At 41.1% G+C, this 19,350-nt stretch overlaps 1 protein-coding gene across 2 annotated transcripts; it reads left to right on the forward strand.

Annotated features, from left to right (window-relative positions):
- Nucleotides 1–364: 364 nt before the first annotated feature.
- On the forward strand, nt 365–16,398 carry LOC141774314 (L-threonine ammonia-lyase). Of its 2 annotated transcripts, none has more exons than XM_074646891.1 (11): nt 365–651; nt 4,285–4,612; nt 6,140–6,256; nt 8,285–8,526; nt 10,437–10,602; nt 11,965–12,064; nt 12,198–12,273; nt 13,239–13,364; nt 13,718–13,885; nt 13,995–14,052; nt 15,794–16,398. In XM_074646891.1, exons 1-11 carry the CDS (start codon nt 536–538, stop codon nt 15,890–15,892), a joined length of 1,596 nt encoding a protein of 531 aa, XP_074502992.1. In that variant the 5' UTR covers nt 365–535; the 3' UTR covers nt 15,893–16,398. The 2 variants fall into 2 exon arrangements, with proteins under 2 accessions (XP_074502992.1, XP_074502991.1); XM_074646890.1 differs by lacking the exon at nt 365–651 and adding an exon at nt 679–1,233.
- Nucleotides 16,399–19,350: the final 2,952 nt, after the last annotated feature.

The following is a 19,350-nucleotide window of genomic DNA, read 5'->3' on the forward strand; positions in this document are numbered from 1 at the left end:
ATGGAGATATGAGAGTTACTTATGGCTCTTTCTCACTGATTTTTGCAGGTACAGTTATTGAATCCTGCGATTCTCTGGACACAAGCCTGCATCTCTAACCTTTTAGGCACCCACAACCCCATTATCTTTCATTTCTGATCCTCCACCCATAGTCGTCTCCTCTGTGTGGTTTAGCCTCCAGATCACTGCTCCCTAGATAAACCCTAAGTCTGCATCTATCTCCTTAGACTGTCTGATTAGCACTACGTCAGAGAATGGGGTAGTAATCCCGGTCTGGGCCCAGGAATAGAGCCCTGGGAGGGGCCAGGCCACCGGAGAGACGCTGCAGAGCCACCATGCATGTGTCCCTGGGTAATCCCTTCTTAAATAGCCCTTGGGCAGAGAGAGAGTGAGGGAGCTGGAGCAGGGCACGTTACACCGTGGGAGCAGCTCCAGTCAGTGTCCTCTTATCCCTCGGACACACCACAGCAACCGAAGGAGGAGGAGAGGGATTCGGATACTTGTTGGACTGTAGGAGGACGGTGCTTCGACCAGGATGAACTTTGCTGCCCAGTTATTCTACTCGAGCTACTTGAGCGAGCGACTGGAGCGTTTGTACTCACCGAGGCCTGCACTTAAAGGCGGCGAGGAGAATGACCCCTTCTGGCAGAGGTGAAAATTACAACACGTAGCCCCCTGGATCCTCCAGACCCCTTCCCTAACCAGCTGAACCCCGTAGCGACAGATCTACCCTTGGAGATAGCTTCTACCTCCACAGCCTCAATGCTTCTTCCTTGAGTTCCCTCCATTCCTCCTCCTCATCCACTTTGTTGGCAGCTTACCCTGACAAACACACCCTCAAATCTCCAATCTCTTCCTCTGTCACATCCTCCTCACCTTAATCACAAAAGGAAATCAACACCACCACCCACTCGTCTTCCAAATCCGCTTGGCTCCTGCGATCTCCAAATCAAGGCTTTACGAACTCCCTTCCAAGAATCTTTCTCTTCAGATGGTTCCCTGCAAACCCTCTCCTCCCGCTCCATCCAGGTCCCCAGCAGAAATGGCCTCCTCCTCTTCCATATCCCCGTCTTCTCCTCTTCCCTCTTCTTCCTCAGCTCCTGCTCCATCCAGGTCCTCCTCCTCTTCCTCAGCTCCTGCTCCTTTTAGAGAAGAGCTACTTCCGACCTTCCAAGCCCTGGTAAACTTGCTCCTTCGCTTGGTGCTCTACTTGATTTTCCTCTTCGTCCCCAGGTAATTCTCATAGATTTAGATCAAATCAGAGAGAAATCAAAGTGTGGCATCGGATTGCTTTGCCATGTAGGGTCAAAAAGGAGTTGGCCGGAGTTGTCTTTTTAGCCAACATGGAGCACCAAGATTGTCGGGATTTAATACATTGGAATGATTTTGGCCAGACGTGTCTTCAATCATGAAAGACAAACTAAGGGCGCATTTAGTCCATTTTAATTGAACTCTGGTGTGGTTTGTTTGGGCAGTTGTGAACGCAGTAATGGTACTCTGGTGCAAACCAAATAAAACCGGTCTGAGATTGCTTACTAGAGGTGGTATTGGAAGTTTCCAAGCGAACCAACTCGCAGGCTGCATGTGCGGGCATTTGTTGAGATGGACACAGGTAAACAACAGGTTAACATCAGTGGGAGAGGACGAACCCAGACCTCTGCAGTAGTCCGATGTTTTTCTTGACATCTGGGCTGAAGAAAACATACAGAAAGAGCTAAAAAGTCTGCAAAAATAGTGACGTTTATAAAGTAATTACAGATAAACTGGAGGAGAAGGGATCCGTGTGCGCACAGTAGATCAACATCAACAGCAATATTTCAAAGTCTGTGATTTCCTGCATAAAAGTGGCAGCTCCCGAGATGAAAAAGATAAATTTGCTCCTTCGTACACACCCCTCAGCTAATCATTTTTTTAAAATGTGGTCTGCTTTAATTTGTACTCTGTGATACCGAAACCAGACTAAATAGAAAACAAACCAAAAATATCAATATCACTCTGAGTGGGTCTAGCCAAATGGATTATGGCTTGTGAAAGCGCCCTAAAGAAAAAACAACTTTCAAGTACTTTGGTGTGAGTATGCAAACCTTGTGGTACCTCAAACCAGACAATAAAGGTGCAGAATTGGACTAACAACAATGTGACATCCACAATCAGGGTCATATAGTGCTAGGAGACATTTTCTCCTCTCAAGTGAACATTGTTGCAGCGGGAAAAGGAAGCGGTACAGCAGCCAGTTAGGGCATTTAGTCGTTAAAAGGACATTAAGAAGCTGAGATAGTGCGATGATGAAAGCCTGGTGGGCTGAAATGTCTCCTTCACTTTTTGCTTCGTCCTCACTTTTCACTTTTTGTACCAATTTGAATTAAAAGAACCTATTTTTTTTTTTACCATCTCATGTCTTCTGAGGAGGCTTGATAGCGGCTGCCGTGTTGCTCTTTTCCCCTTTCTTGATGTTGTTTTTTGAACTCTGCTTTTTGAACCAGAGCCCCCTAATCACAGGTGCAGCCTCGTACTTTTTCTATTCACAGTCGTGTTAAGAGCACATTGTGAGGCTGAATAAAAGACTGAAAGGGACGGACAAGTGGGGCAGAGGGCAGTAATGGATCCCGGGGACGAGGTAAAAGGTCATCGTATTGTTTATGGCAGATCATTGTGTTATAAATAGACTGGGATGTTCTCTGCAGAGTGCTGGCGGATTCAGATAGTTGGTTGGGGGAACTGCTCCACCCGGTGGCCTCGTGGTACTTTAACACACTAAAAGCTCACCCCTAAAGCACTTTCACCACTTCATTCTTTTTTATTTCACTCTTTTCAGTTACTCAGCTCTATCTGGACTCTCATGATGCAGCAAACCCGTTTGGCAGGTTAAAACAAACACACAACTTTTTGCTCGTACTGTAGATGTGAATACGACTGGCATGGCTCCACTGCACAACTTTATTCAAACTATTCAAGCTATTAACCATTTGTGATGTGCTTTAGTGGCTAAGTGACAGGGTTAATCTCCAAAGGGTGTAATCCTATTATTCTGTTATATATTCCTGATTAACTACGTGGTCGGAGAAACGTCCACGATCAAGTCTGAAGTTTTGTGCAGTGTCATTTGAGAAATTAAAGTACAGTCGGTAGCTTTAGGAAGAAATTGAACTATTTAGCAAATGAGTTGTACTGTTTCGTTATATTCAATGGCCATTTACTGAGCAGTTATAAATCAAACTGTCCTGCCTTTGGCCCTAAATTGACACTTTAATCGTTTGCGCGTCTCCTAAAAAGAACCGAATGACCCCATGAATCATAAATTGACTTCTAGACGTAATCTGCCACAGTAAGTGGAAGCTGGGTTGACATGAAAGGTGACTCGATTCATCTTAGACTGAGGGATCAGGGGTATGTGTGTGTGTGTCGAGGGTACATTCAAGTACAGTACCTTCATGCCAGGGTGTGTTTGATTTTAATTGTATCAGTTCAGGAATTTTCTTCCATAAAATTTCACTTACACCCAATCTCAAATGTTAATAGGACCGGTAGCTCTAACAGTGATATCTGAATTACAGTGAGTGAAGCCAAAACATCTCGATCACCCCCTGGTGCTCATAAGTCCCGCCCCCTCCATGTTAGCAGATGGGACATGGGCCAAACTAAAAAAGTCAAAGTACATGTCAAATAATTTTTTCCCCAAAAATGGTTTCTGTCATTTTTTAGTAGTTCTCATCGCGTTGATGCGTTGAAGTGTTAATTTTTCTGATAAGTTTGGTTTTAATTAGTTATTTGATGCTATAAAAATGGGGTGTGATGTCATGATTGACAGCTGCTCTGAGCAAAGTAGTCGCACAGCCAGAGGCTTGGGAATTGTGATCGTGTCTAGAAGGTAAGTTGAAAGCATTTATTGATGTGAAAAGTCTTCCAGGGCAGTGCATTCATGTGTTTTTGGGAAGTTCCAACTATTAAATTCACATGATTCTTTTGTTTTTGAATTGTTTTTCATCTGGGTTTGATTTCTGACAACATAAGAAGTGCAAAATGAAACTAAAATCTCGGCTTCCGGCCACAAATTAACCATCGTGGCCCATGCCTTAGCTAGCAACAACAACATAAGTATGACAAAATAAACCTGCATATGATGTTCATTGTGCAAGTTTCAAGGATCTAGGTAGAAAAAGACTTGTTACTTCCTACCTAGTCTAATCTGTGCCGTCTATCATTTTGCAAAAGTACGGATCAGTTTTCTCAAATGCACAATAAACAAATTAAACATAACGTCTTGTTTGTTGTCTTCTTTCCCAGAGATGAGTTGCATCTGGGTCCCAGTCAGCCCGGCGGCTCCTACAAATGTGGCCTCATCAGTAACGGCACCGCAGGCCGCAGACCCACCCTAATTGAACCAGAGCGGCTGAAGGACTTTGGCGAGGAGGATCTTGTCAACGGGGACGTGAAGGTCTACAGCACCAAGGTGGTGGGGAGTCCTGAGATCATGCTCATGGAGCCCCCCAAAACCAGACGCCTCAGCGAGTTCAGGATCGTCCCCAGACCTCTTGTCCAGTACCTTCGCTTTGAGGATATCAGCGCCGCGGCCTTCAGGATCCAGACGGGGATACAGAGGACACCCTGCACGGTACACTAGCATAGCATGACCTTACATAGTGGGAAGTGATGTGGTGCGTCCAAAAATGTTTGAATGTCTCAGTAACCAAACAATCTAAAAGTAAGGGCTACAAGGAATGGACAAATAGGGTTAAATTTGTTTCACCAATACAAGAAATATACACTCCCTGTTCACTTTATTAGGTACACCCATACAATCTAATGCAATCCAGTACAACCCTTTACAAGGAGGTGTTAATTCAACTATATGGCTGGTTTATTGGCTGCCCTCATCTCATAGGAAGGCGTAGAAATAGCACAACATTTCCGTGGCTTTCCGGCTTTTCACATGTCATTTATAATCCACAGGCTTGACGTGAAATGGCTTTTTGTGTGTCATTTAACGCCACTTCTTTCAACGGCCGCAATTAGATTTATGCAACAAAACCATATAGTAAAAAAAATCATGGTTGGGCTTAAAATAACTACATAAACTAAATAAAATCCGTACGTAAACAACGTAACATAAGTACAGAAGTCACGTCACTAACATAACTTCAAAATAACTCAACAACACTTTGGGACGCCGTTCCCAAACGCCAATCTCATGGTTGGAAGTCGTGTGTTTGTTGGACCCATTCACCTCCCCACCATATGCAGTCTCTCTCTCTTTGTATCCTACGTCACTAGCTCTGTGCGTAGCATATTTACGCGGATGCGTTTGCAGTCAGTACAGACTACATGGCGTACAAATGACACACCAAAAGCAACAAAGACGTTGTTATTGCACACAAAATGACTTACAAATGACCGTGTCATTCATACGCCATTTGGTGAGACCGGGCTGGTTTATTATTGAGGTCATATATAGTGGTGGTGTTGTACTGGGCTGTAGTATATTAAAACGTGTTTCTAACATTCTTCCCCTTCATGTAAATGTCAAAACATTAGCAAGAAATTCTGAATTGACAAGAACTCTTACTGATTGATTAGTCGATTTAATCAACAGGTCTGTAAAACTGAGTTTTTCCCAAAAGTATCACATAAAACCACGACTTTAAATCTGATCAGATTATTGGAAATAAGTCATTCAGCATGAAAAAGCATAAAAAATGACTAATTGACTAAAGAAATATTAGTTTATTAAGACCAAAAACGACCAATTAGTCGACTAATTGACTAAGAGGCAGCCCTGATCAAAAGTGAACGTTATTATCTTTATAAAGGTTGAATTTATGGCTGAACTGTTGTATTTGATTACATTACATTTTAATAAAGTAGCCACTAAGTGTATACTTAGGGCACCCTCACGGAACAATTGAATGAATATAGAAACATGAGATAAAATACAGACATCTTTCTAATGATAACTTCATCAATAGGGAATCTTCTAATATAAATACATTATCATTCGCTGACACGCATTAATTGTTTCCTAAATCAACAGGTAAGATTAACTGAAGTAATAGTTTTTGACCTACTGAACAGTTCAGTTCACTCATGAGTTTAAACATCGAGCTGCTCTTGTAATGCTGCTTCTTTTTCTGTCTGTGTGCAGTACTCCAGACTGTCCAAACAGTACGGGATGGAGATCTACCTGAAGAAGGAGCACCTGCACTACACCGGCTCTGTGAAGGAGAGAGGAGTCCTCTACCTGCTCACCTCCCTCACACAGGTGAGACAGAGAGAGAGAGAGAGAGAGAGAGGTCAGACGTCAGAGGTCACAGCTAGTGCGATCTACTATCTGTGTGTTCGTGCAGACAGACACGTGTCAACTGACCGTCACTGACCTGTAGTGACAAAAATAGTCCGAGTGCAGCTTTAATGGATAATGACTGGGCAATGTGTCCCTTTGCATGTGTGTCTATGAGCGAGTGAGTCTGATTTCTCTGAGACAAGTGAGTGAACTGAAATGAATTTCAATCATATGAATAGAAATCCAGCAAAGCTTTGCTTCTCGGTACCTTATAGATTTTTAGGTTTAAGCTAGTTTGAGTTTCTAGCAACGACAAGTGGTGACGGATTGAGCACACTGACAGAAAAACCACTTCCATCCGTGTGCTCAATCCGTCTGTAAAGCCATGTAAAGATCTTCTTTGTGACAGGAACAGCAGGGATTATGGGAATTGTGGTCTAAATTTTAGAAACACTGGCTTAAGAAAGAGGCTTTATCACATGGAAGGCCTCATTTGGTTGCAGTAAGTTTTATTTTTTATTGCGTAAGTATACTTCATGTAGCACATTTAAGGTCATTCTTAAGCCTTTTGAAGAATAGTTTGCCATTTTGGGCGGTATGCTTAATCCCTTTCTGGTGGAGATGAAAATCGATACCATTTTCACATCTGTTTGTTAAATATAAAGTTAGCTTAGCATAAAGACTGGAAACGGGGAAACAGAAAATGTCTTAACCCCATGAGACACGCGGGATCTTACTATGTTTCAGAGGCTGTAGCAGGTTCAGGTTTAGAGCTGGAGTGGGGATACAGATATCATACAAAACTAGAAAAGGAATTCATTGGTAACAACCAGGTTGGCCAAAACCATGCAGTTTTTGTAATGCAGTATAAATGTGTTATTTCCGCCTATTCTAAAAATGGTGTGTTTGAATACTTCTGCATACTGGGGTCCCTAAACAGTCTTGGAATTGCATAATTTGTATCACTGTAAAGTTGAGACTCTTGTGGATTCAATGAGCCCAACTGTATTCATGTGTGATGATGTTAGTTTCCGTAGTAGCCATTTTGAAGTGAGACCATTTTTTGAAACGTGACTGTCACTGTATAAAATGACCTGTGGTGACCTCTAGGATACTCACAGCCTCATGAAGCTTTACAGCCATAAACAAGAGACCTAGAGCATTCAGAGGGTGGGTGGCGTTCCTCAGTAGATTGACAATAAGGGGGTTTCTGAGCAGTTTCCAGAACAGAAGCGCTCGCCATCCAATCGCCGAAAAATGCAATTCTTTGCTGAAATCTCCAAATCTCCAAAGTTTTTGATACCAAATCACAGCATGGCTTTTTCTACGGTGTTCCTCAAGGTCTTGGTGTCTTAATGTGTTGTTTTGGAAGGATTTTTGGTAATTTTTATCAGTTCTTGAGTGGTAAAAAATGGTTAAATTTAGCACCAAATCTGTGTAACAAATAGTATCAACCCAAGAATTGATGCAACAACTTATGAGACATGGGAGTGGCCATCATATACTTCTATCATCATGTTCTATGCTCTCATACACTTTCACAATTTATTTTAATTCATTCATTTTTATTTATGATTTATGACTAGAACAACTTGACACACAGTGCTGAGCAGCATCTCAAATTAATCTTCAGGTTCCCAGCTTTCAGATGATGTACACCACTTCTATGTGACTTCTACTGTTGACCTGCTATCTCCCCCTAAAGACCCCCTGCACCCCCCTAAAAAAGGCAAAAACGGGTCTATTGTGTGTCTCAGAAGGGTTAAGCATAACAATCAATGTTTTTAATACGTCCAAAAGTGTAAAAAACAACAATTCGCCAAGGTATTGTCCTGCATGTCGCCCCCTGTAAAACAATAAACTGTTATTTTTACACTTGAAGCACAATATTCAGTACACACTTGAGAGGATTCTTCATTGAATTTCCACCGAGTATATTGATGTTTGCTATTTGTACGTATTTATGATATATGAATATATGTTAAGCGTTTGTTTTCGTCCCTCCAGGCGCAGCAGAGGAAGGGCGTGATCGTGGCCACGGACTGTAACTTCTCCATGGCCATGGCTCACCATGCGGTGGAGCTGAAGATCCCCGTGTTCGTCATCATGCCGTCATGCTGCTCCTCGCCTCGCCTCAGGATCTACAGGGACTACGGCGCCATGGTCATCTCCTACGGCAGCACCAGCCACGACTCTCAGAACCACGCCCGTCATCTGGCCACGGAGAACGGATACCTCTACCTGGAAGAGTCAGTCCCACTCTTACTCACTTTGACATTTCACCCAGAGGTCACAATACGTCTGCCTGCATCCAGAAAGATAGACTGATATGCTGTAATGTTGGAATTCAGAGTATCAACTGTCAAGGGATAGTAATATTTTAAAACAGAATTAGAAAATACTTACTTAAACAAAGAAAATTCTTCAAGAAAAAGAAGAAGTTCACTTTGTTTTGATTTGACATTTTGACTTGTCAGAGGAGGAAAAGCCCAGGTTCTCTGGTCTGTAGGCAGAGTGGTCAGTGGAAGAAGAACTCCATAGCTTTTACGCATCAAAGTTTACAGGTCTTGAAGAGTACTGCTGCACATGGGAGAAATGTTGTATAAAGCCTTTTGTGGCTCCAGAGGGAGCCGTGTGAAGTCTGATAAACTGATTCAGCGCATGGGCGGATTATGAGGCAACGGGCCCCCTGGGCACAGATAAAAAAGATCCCACCACCTCTCCAACATAGGAGCAAGAAGCACAGACTTTGTGATGCCTTTGCCTCTTTTTGTTGTTGTTTTGCATCTCGTAGTAGTCATGTCATGCATCTTTTCATGATTTTGTGTCTCTTTGTAGTTGTTTTTTGTCTCTTTGTGGTCATTTTGCATCTCTTAGTAGTTGGTACATGATGTGCTATTAGTGAGTGGGTAGAAGACATTAGCAAGTGGCCCAATATTCAGTGGGCGGATATACACCGATCAGCCATAACATTAACAACATTATGACCACTGACAGGTGAAGGGAATAACATTGATTATCTCGTTATGATGGCACCTGGCAGTGGGTGGGATATTAGGCAGCAAGTGAACATTTTGTCCTTGATGTTGATGTGTTGGAAGCAGAAAAAATGGGCAAGCGTAAATATGTGAGCGACTTTGACAAGGGCCAGATTGTGACGGCTAGACGACTGGGTCAGAGCATCTCCAAAACTGCAGCTCTTGTGGGATGTTCCCAGTCTGCAGTGGTCAGGACCTACCAAAAGTGGTCCAAGGAAGGAAAACCGGTGATCCGGCGACTGGGTCATGGCCGACCAAGGCTCATTGATGCACGTGTGAAACGAAGGCTGGCCCGTGTTGTCCGATCCAATAGAAGAGCTACTGTAGCTCAAATTGCTGAAAAAGTCAATGCTGGTTCCGATAGAAAGGTATCAGAACACACAGTGCATCGCAGTTTGTTGCGTATGGGGCTGCGTAGCTGCAGACCGGTCAGGGTGCCTGTGCTGTCCTAATGTTATGGCTGATTGGTGTATACACGTATTTGGTGGAGAAACCTAGTGTGTAACGTCAGACCAGCGAGAAATCCTACGCATACATGTCACTAGATGCTTACAACTGCGTTATTTGTGGTTAGGTACAAAACGTCAAATACCATGACATGCACTGAGTTTATTGAGTTTTTAAATGGGAGCTATAAACGCAAGCATTTTACAACCTAATACAAACCAACCTCTATGTTTGCAGCCATAGACGCAGCCGGTGTTTTAGTTTAATGAGTGACCGCGTTAACTGGTGACTCTCAGCCGAATACATCATGGTCGCTCGTAGCGACGGCAGCTGTTAAAAACACGAACAGAACATGTACAGGTGTCCTCGTAAAAGCCTTCAATCAATTTTAAAACACGCTGAACTTCAGGTGTTATGTGCTGTAACATGATGGCTACTTTTACATACTGTCATGGAAGTTGTTCACGAATTGAATTCATATTTCTACCACAATTTCACAACAAAGACGAGTCTATTACTTCTTTCATACTATATAAATAAAGTATGTTATCTTTGTGCACAGGGCAGAGAAACTGAATGGGATGAGAATGGTTTAACAAAGGAAACCTGTGAAGTCTGCTGCTGATCACCTGATGCTTTTCTTTTTCTTTCTCTCTCTGTTTTTTGATGTCCAGAGATGAAAGTCCAGCGTACCTGGCAGGACTGGGAACTGTGGGCATGGAGATCTATGAGCAAGTGTCCAAACTGGATGCAGTGGTTGTTCCTGCAGCCGGACAGTATGGTCTACTGGCTGGTACAGCTGTTGCCATCAAACACCTCAACCCACAGATTCTTGTCATAGTAAGTAGACGCTCAGAAGATTTGAGAGCTTATAAACATCTGTGTATCACTGTCTACTTAACTACAATACCTGTAATGTGTAAGATGAGTTGCCTCTATCTCCCACCAGTGGTATTGTTGGTGCTGTTTCTTAAAAATGAGGTCACATTTCCCATAAAGCCTTACTTCTTATTGCAAAGATGAGTCTCCTCCGACACGTCCCCGGTGTTGATCCAAGTGTGTTTTTCATTCTGCTTGGATTTCCTTAACAAGATGAATGTATTTGAAGTATTTCCCTTGTTCCACTATCTGCTCACAGCTGAAACTCTGACAGCTTTAGCTCTGTTTACACTGGATGAACAGAATATTCATATTCAATAGTCATAAAGAAATATCCCTGTGTACGAGGAAGCAATCAATCAATTGTACTGCCAAGTTTATCCCAGTAGTGAACATTATAAAATGCAACATAGAAGCTGATTAAGGCTGCTAATCTTCCCATAGATGGTCCGGTTTTAATCATAGTAATCATATGAATGTTGCACGTTTTATTAATGTTAGTATTGAAGATGTAGCACATGAAATTACAGTGGACAGAATGCATGCATGAGCAATTTTATTTTGAAATGCAGTCTGTAATCGGACATTTTTGCACTACATGCTCCGGGTGAATTCAATAGAAAACATTGTGCATTTAAGTCCTGAACTCCACTTCTGTCATAAAAGGGAAAGTGTAGATGAGGGAGAATAGGCTTAGTGAATAATGGGATTGGAACATAATATTTTTAACCACACTAGGAGATTTTAGTGGATTGGTCGGTATACTTCTTTGGTCCGGACTGAAACATCTCAACAACTGTGTGATGGATTGCTATGAAATTTGGTAGAGACATTCATGTCCCCCTCAGGATGAATTGTGATCCTCTAACTCTTCATCTAACGACACCATCAGGTCAAAATGTATTTTTTCCAATACTATGGGTTATGACAAAATACCTGCAGAACTAAGAGCCTCAGCTGTACTTTGTGTGAAATGAATCAATCATCCTCATGCTCTGTGTTCATGCGCCAGCTAGTGAGCCTTTCGGCAAGTGCAGACTAGATTTTACTGCACGTGTACCCCAATGACATGACGCGATATGGCGCTGTGACATCTCCTCTTTTAACCCTCCTTGGTTACACTAAAATGATGTCCATGATAAACATACCTGCTAAACATCAGCGTGTTAGCATTGAAATTGTTAGCATGCTTATGTTAGCATTTAGCTCAAAGCACCATTGTGACTAAATACAGCCTAACAGAGCCGCTAGCGTGGCTGCAGACTCGTAGTCGTGTTTGTACGCGTGGTAATATGGTGAAACTACGTGTGCTTTCTCCAACAGGGTATTGAACCAGAAGGTTTCCCTCTGCTGCTACAATCTCTGAAAACTGACGGTCCAATCAAAGACATGCGCAGCAACCCCAATAAGAAACTCTATGGAGGTAAACTTCAGAAGTTGTTAGCTGGTTCTGGTTCTAGACATGTACACAGTAGTACAGAACTGTCACGTGAATAAACTTCATCATTATCTGTTACTGTTAGAAGCTCATATGTTGATCTTCTCTCTCTTCTCAGATCTTATGGAGCGTTCGCTGGGTGTTAACACCTTCCATCTGGCAAAGAAACTAGTAGATAAAGTCATCTCTGTCAGGTATTGCATCTCCACAGCACATTTACCAGAGGTGTGGATTCGAGTCACAAATTTGATGACTTAACATTCGACTTGACCAAATCAAAAAAGACTTGCAACTCCACTTGGACTTAACTACCAGTGACTTGTGACTTCACTTGGCCTTGAGCCTTTTAACTTGTAAATACTTGATACCTTTCCCCCAAGCCCAAAGATGAAAAAGTATGTTATTCAAAAAGTGCACGCATGAAGGCGATCAACTACCCGGTACCGGAGTTAACTTTGACAGTGTTGGAGATGTTGGGTTTACTTTTTGAGAGATTTACTTGCAGGGAAATAACTAAACTGAACAAACTGAATTTCTATCTTTTCTTGTTTATTTCTGAATCCCCAAAAAGTGGTGTTTTTTTGTTGAACTCTGGACTCTATGTTTTTGGTGAATATTATTGGGACATTTTATCATCTTACACTTAATTCATCAGATCTATTTTGTTTGAACCAATCTGACAGCATCCAATCAAGTTGTGAGAGAAAACCATGCAGAACGTTTCAGTACTGTTCTTAAAATGGCATTACATTTGGTGAAGAGCACATTATGACTTGTTTAAGACTTGCCAGTCTTGACTTTGACTTGCAAAACAATGACTTGGTCCCACCTCTGACATTTACTTTTTCACTCTTCAAAGGTTTTACTCAGAAATAGATTTCCACTGTGTGATATACATTTGGCCTCTGTGTTCAAATTCCGATTATGTTTCACTGTTATGAGCCATTTTTACATTTTGCCATTTGAAATATTGATTGCTTTGAAATTCAGAATTTGAATATCATGTATTTTAATGCAGATATTGATTATTTTTTACTAAAACTTCTCATATATAAAAAACCTCCATTTTTAATGAACTGTGGAAATCCTCTCCGTGTTTACTAATTGTGAAATTTAATTGATAAGGCTGCTGTAACTTTTGTCTTTCTTTGCCTCGCAGTGAGGAGGACGCTCTGGTGGCAATGCTGCGGTTTCAGGAGTTTGAACGCTCCACTGTGGACACAGAGGGAGCCATGGGACTGGCTGCCATCTTGGCCGGACAGCTACCCGAGCTGAGAGGCAAAAAGTGGGTCAGACTTGTTGATATTATTGAACCCAACTGAGCCCTATTGGGAAATTCTCTCTAACAGACGTCAGGAGCAGACAGCAGCATTCATTCGAGCATCTTGTAACTAAAGCTCTTCGTGTTTATAGAAGGTTTTCTTGTGTGTATGAGGCCTAGTTTTTTTTTTTTTTTTTCAAATTATGTAAAAACCCTCTCCCCTATCATTTTAAATATAGTCGTAAGTGTGAGGGTTGAGGTATTTTTTTAATGCCTAAGAAGCTGACATTTTGGCAATACAGCGTTCACAGCACAGCTAATCCTTCTGGCTGCAGATGAAACAAGACTTCCTCTGTGTGTGTGTTTATCTGCTGTAGGGTCGCCGTAGTGGTGAGCAGCGCTAACATGGAGCTGGAGCTTGTGAGGCAGTGCGTGGACCGAGCCCTGGTGCTGGACGATCGGGTCAGTAAGTTCTCTGTGCAGCTGGGAGAATGGCCAGGAGACATGGCTAAGCTGCTGGACGTCCTGTCCAGAGAGGACGTCAGGTAGAGTCAAACACCCGTCCATTTTAAGATCTTTTACTCTGTCGTTTCCAGTCTGTTTTATGTTTAATGCCACTTTAATTCTTTGCTCTCTTTGTCTCTGTCCTCCCAGGTTGTTGGACGTCTGCCATCGGAGACAAAGTGATAAGTCAGACCTCTTCAAGTCAAAGGTAGGCGACTAATCTCTCCTCTTCGCCTCATTTTTTTCCCTCCTCCTCTTCAATCCGCTCAGCTACTTTTCATTTCATTGCCATGGTACTTATGGCCTTGAGTTGGCGGGACAAAACTGTGAGACTCGGAGGGCCAAAAATACACATCATGTCAAAACAAATATAGAGATATCTGTGCTGTGTTTTTGTAGCTTGTGTACACGGGAAGAACCTACTCATACTCTGCAAGAAATACTGGTACCACTTCCCGGTAAGGCACCCTTCATGAAGTTGTAACTAATGGCTTTATTAATAATTTAAAAATAATTTATTAATGCTTCATAGATCAGTTACAATCCATTAAAAAGAACATATTTTGGCCAGATAATATGCACCAAAGTCCATTTATCAGCATATTTTATGGTTCAAAACCCTATAAAACATTTATAACTGCCGACTTCATGACCTATTTGAAAGTGATAAACCTATGAGTATTTCATAAATCTATTACCAATATTTATAACTGCATTATTACCAAATAGAAAATATAAACACTCAATAAATTATGTATTTATCTTTAATAAAGACATTAGTTACAGCCCATAAAACCTTTATAAAGGGTGCCATATTATAATATTCATTGTAAATAATTTAGCCTGGTATAAGGTTTTAAATTGTGATTATGTAACTATTAAAAGTCTTAATAACTAATTTTTCCTGTTACAAATGATAAGTTGAATTCAAGCACTAAAACGCACCCTCACTTAATTCAATGTACGCAAAGGTTTTACTGCTACAGCCTCATGATACGTTCACACCAAACGCGAAGCAAATTTTCGCCTCACGTTACTCGCACAAGTTTGACCGCTGGGATCATTTGTGTTCATTTGCATCATCACGCCGGAGAGGAGGAGGGGTTTACCTCCACGTAGACACCAACGTTTCATCAACCATGGCCAAAATAACAACTATTGCTGCTTTGTACATGTTGTGGAAGTCCCAAATATGCCATCATGTCTGGGTTCATAACATCATCCAGCTGCGCTCTGTGAATTTCACAAAGCTGTATTCACTGAATCTAGCAAGCTGCGCGTCGCAGCATCGACACAGCATCATGCAAATTTCTCGCTCGAGTTGAAATATTTCTACTCGCACCGGCGCAAACTAATCTTGTATCTAATTGCGCTCCCATCACTTGGTCAGGTGTGACCAGTGGCTTTTGTTTGCTAATGTTAGCGTTAGATGTTAGATACAGTATTGCTGTGTAACTGGCAGTGCTGAGTCAGTTTGCAGACTTTCTGACTCTGCTTGTGCTACTGTAAAGCTTTCGTATTTTAACATTGGCTGCTGTTCCGCAAAAGTTACACACCGTAGTCTCACTTTAAAATCTAATTTCCCTTGAAACAAATGAAAAAAGCTGGAGGGGGATGAACTCCAGTGCAAAGAAACTTGATTCATGAATCTTCTTGAACCAATAGTTTTCTCTTGATAACGAGGATCGCCTCATTTTATCTTGTTTTTAAAAAAAAAACATAATGAAACTGTTATATTTCTTTGGAGAGAAGCAGTCTCATCGTCTCCCCGGTTCTTCATTACAGCCACTGCAGGCTACGCGGACAAATTAGCACCGTACTGTTAATTCACCAGCCGTGTCAAAAGGTGAAAGGTGTTGCATAATTAAGCGGCAACGCGCTCGCTGCCCTAATTCTAGTGTGTGATGTCAGAGGGCTAACAGTGTGTGTGTATGTGTGTGTGTTAACAGGTGGAGTGTGTGGTGGAAACCAGGGATAAGACACAGAGCGCTCAGCTGCGCAAGACGCTGAGTGAGCGCTACCCCTCTATATGCTGGCTGGGCCGGTGATCACAACAACAACATCAATATCTACACTAGAAAACAAAAAAAAGAAGAGGAAATGACACATCCTGTAACGTACACTACTACCATATATGAACTCTGTTATAGGACTCTCATTAAGACAATGGCCGTTAAGCAAACCTAAGTGTGTACAGAAAAGCCTTGAGATTATGTAGCGAATACTATTCATATTACTTCTATTACTTATGCTGCTATTGTTCTTTAATCATTGCACCCTGTAATTACGGTAATTAAAGTGGTTAGGCTGCATTCAGAGGATGAATATAGTTCTTATAGTTTAATCACAGAGCATGTATCATGCACCGTAGATGCAAGCTTTTGCTCCTCTAGTGACCTCTTTTTAAAGCAACTACACACCTCCCTAAAGCACCAGCATAAAGGATGTATTTTTCAATCCATATTGTTTTTAAACTGTTGTATATATTTCTGTATTTATACTGTCTGAGATGGTATAGACAAATCCAAGTAAGTGTTCTCCAAATAAAAAGCTAATTCTATGTTGTTCGGATGGTTTTCTGATGTTCGGGAGGGGGAAAAAACCTTCCTCTACTTCTTTCTGTTGATGGTTTGGTGTAATTTCTCAAGAGTAAAAGTGAGGCAGGGTGTGAAATGAAGTTGTTTCTACGCTACCGATCAATTGATTAATGGCTGGAGACAGCTCTAGTGGAGACGGGACTGTTTAAGACGGGTTAATGCTCTTAAGCAGAGGACATCATGACCCTGTGCTACTGGTTCAGCCTCATTTGGACAACGTCACACTGTTTACCTGTGGACTTTGGCAGGTTGCTTGAAATGAATGCTAATGTGGCTAAAGGGAGCGTATCTATGTATTCTCCCCAGCTCTTAATATGACACATTAAGGAGACGTTTCCAAAGGATTTTATGTTCTCAGCGATGTTATTTCCCTCAGTCAAATGTTCAGTGTACGTTTTCTTGGGTCAACATGTTGAAAACACCCACCCAGGGGTTAAATTTTGATTTCAAAGGTGGTGGGGACACAGTTATTAGTACACAAATCAAAGCAATATGAATATCAAAATATGTATTTATTTTAAAACTAGAAGCTTTTAAATAAAAAGATGTCACAGGCTGAAATTTCACACTGACACCTTTTTAAAAGAAGGTTACTTTTACTTAATGTAAGAGGCAATTATGCACATATTTATATTTGGAAAAATTGTTTATGTTGTCTTGACATATTACATAAGTTCTCTATTACTTAAGGTTGTATCACAGTTTTCGTATAGCTTGAATGCATTGGGTCTTCACAAAAAGATTGAAATTAATTGCAGCATGAGTCAGAAGAACTGAGATGCCTTGCAGACTTAGTGGCCTTAGTGACCTTGGAGCATGGTAAGACAGCCACTACACTTCAGGTAATATATAGAGGTGGTGCAGTTAAACAACATATGTTAAGTAAGGAGTAAAATGCATTTTTTTTCCTGATTAATATGCAACAAAGCATGCAAAAATAAACAGTTTTTTTTTATCACTTTTATACTTTTGGATATATTTCAAAATACAATTTTAACTCCATTAAACCTTATGGAGCTCAAGATTTCAAAATGTATCTCCTCTATGCTCTTACAATGTTTAAACTGGACACTCCAAGCTCCACTATAATAGATACTGTTACCACTTAAAGAGATTTTGTACAGATTTGTTTTAGTTATTTGTTAGTTTTTAAGTTATTCTCATTTCCATACTCTCAGAAGCCAAATAAAATGTGTGAAAATGGAATAACTCTATATATATAGCCTACATATACAGTATGTCTAAAGTTATGGACACGTGCAGTCAGCAACACAGCCTCTGGTTCGTCAACAGACTCGACCCAATGCATCATGGGAAACAATGTTGCCCTCAGTTGGCTTCAGCTAATGGCTAACAACAGCAACAACTCATTTCAACACAGATACATGGATAACTAATCACAGAAGACATTCATTGTTGGATTTATTAGTATATAAAGTCTCTAAAATAACACACTTGTTGTGCCATGCTGGATTACAAAGCTTCTGAAAGGGACACAAATCACACCGGAAGTTGGAAAGCTACAACGATGACGGAACGGCGGCCATTTAAAGTGAGTTTCTAGACCGTTCCAGAGATATTCTAAACATAGTAATTAAAGTACTTTGATGTCATATACGACATGACCACATGGGTTTTAATTTGTCACACCCATCTGTACCATGGTTTTAACGTTAGGAGTGAAGATACTCCTATTCCATGAAGGCAGAGATGAAGACTACGGAGAAATACATTTCTGTGACGATGAAAGCAGCTGGAATGATAAACCGTGTGAAATTCAAAATAGCCTGTCTGGATCTGTGAGAAAAAAAAACCAGTGGCTTTATAACTCAGCCACCAAACTCTCACGACAACAAGTGAAACATTGATTATGGCCCAACTGCAGTAAATAAAGTGGCTCATTAACAGACTCATTAACGCCTTCGCAAACATACACATACATACATTACATTAATTTACTGCTGTAATCGCTCTAATTCAGTGCCTGCAGGTTGTCCTAAATGTACCCATTCATTAAAGCGTACTGTGTATATTCCCGCTACAGCAGGTGTCTCCATTTTACCATGATGACACACACAGAAGACTCACAAAGTGAAAACAATATCAGCGTCGCTGTCGCAGCTGGTAGTCAACACAGTCCCAGACCGAACACACACATACATTAAGTGTGTCTAAAGGTGGAGTTAACACAAAGGTGGAGATTTTGTCCCATGATACTCTAACCTTGGTGTTAACTACAGTAACAAAAGTGGATCTTTCTGGTCTTTCTGGTACGAGGATGCCAGAAGAGGGAGATAATTTGAAGAGGAAGCTGAGAACCTTTGGTGAGTATGAGGACCTCTATGACATGGAAACAAAAAGATACAGAAACATCATTAAAAGGTTTCTCTACCTCCTTTTACATGTTTTCTTTATGCATTTCTTTTACTGAGACATAAAGTTCTTTTTTTTATTTTGTTATCCTCAACAGATCATAACTCCCAACAAGGATGGATGTACTTCAACCAGTTTCTACATTTATTCTGTCCACAAGTCCTGGCAAGAGAGTAGAGATGACTGTCAGTAAAGACGTGATGATTATCAACAGGAAAGAAGAACAGGTATGTATGAGAGTGAAAGTTTTCTTGACTTTAGAGATTTGATATCTCCACAGTCACTGAACCAATTTTGACCATTCAAACTGCATTTGAAACGTCCACCTCCCTTCGTTCTTTTGCAATTCGAACTGATTTGATAGCCCTCATCAATCTCATACAATGTGTTTCCATATAAAGAGAGACACATGCTCAAAACCCAACACAAGGCTAGAAGAGCAACAGAGCAACTTTGGATTGGATGAAGCTCTGGGATGGTGCGAGATTCAACTTACCTACACCTTTTATATGCATTACTAAAAGTATAGATAAAAT

The sequence above is a fragment of the Sebastes fasciatus genome, chromosome 9 (genome assembly GCF_043250625.1).
Source record: "Sebastes fasciatus isolate fSebFas1 chromosome 9, fSebFas1.pri, whole genome shotgun sequence".
NCBI classification, from domain to species: Eukaryota; Metazoa; Chordata; class Actinopteri; order Perciformes; family Sebastidae; genus Sebastes; species Sebastes fasciatus.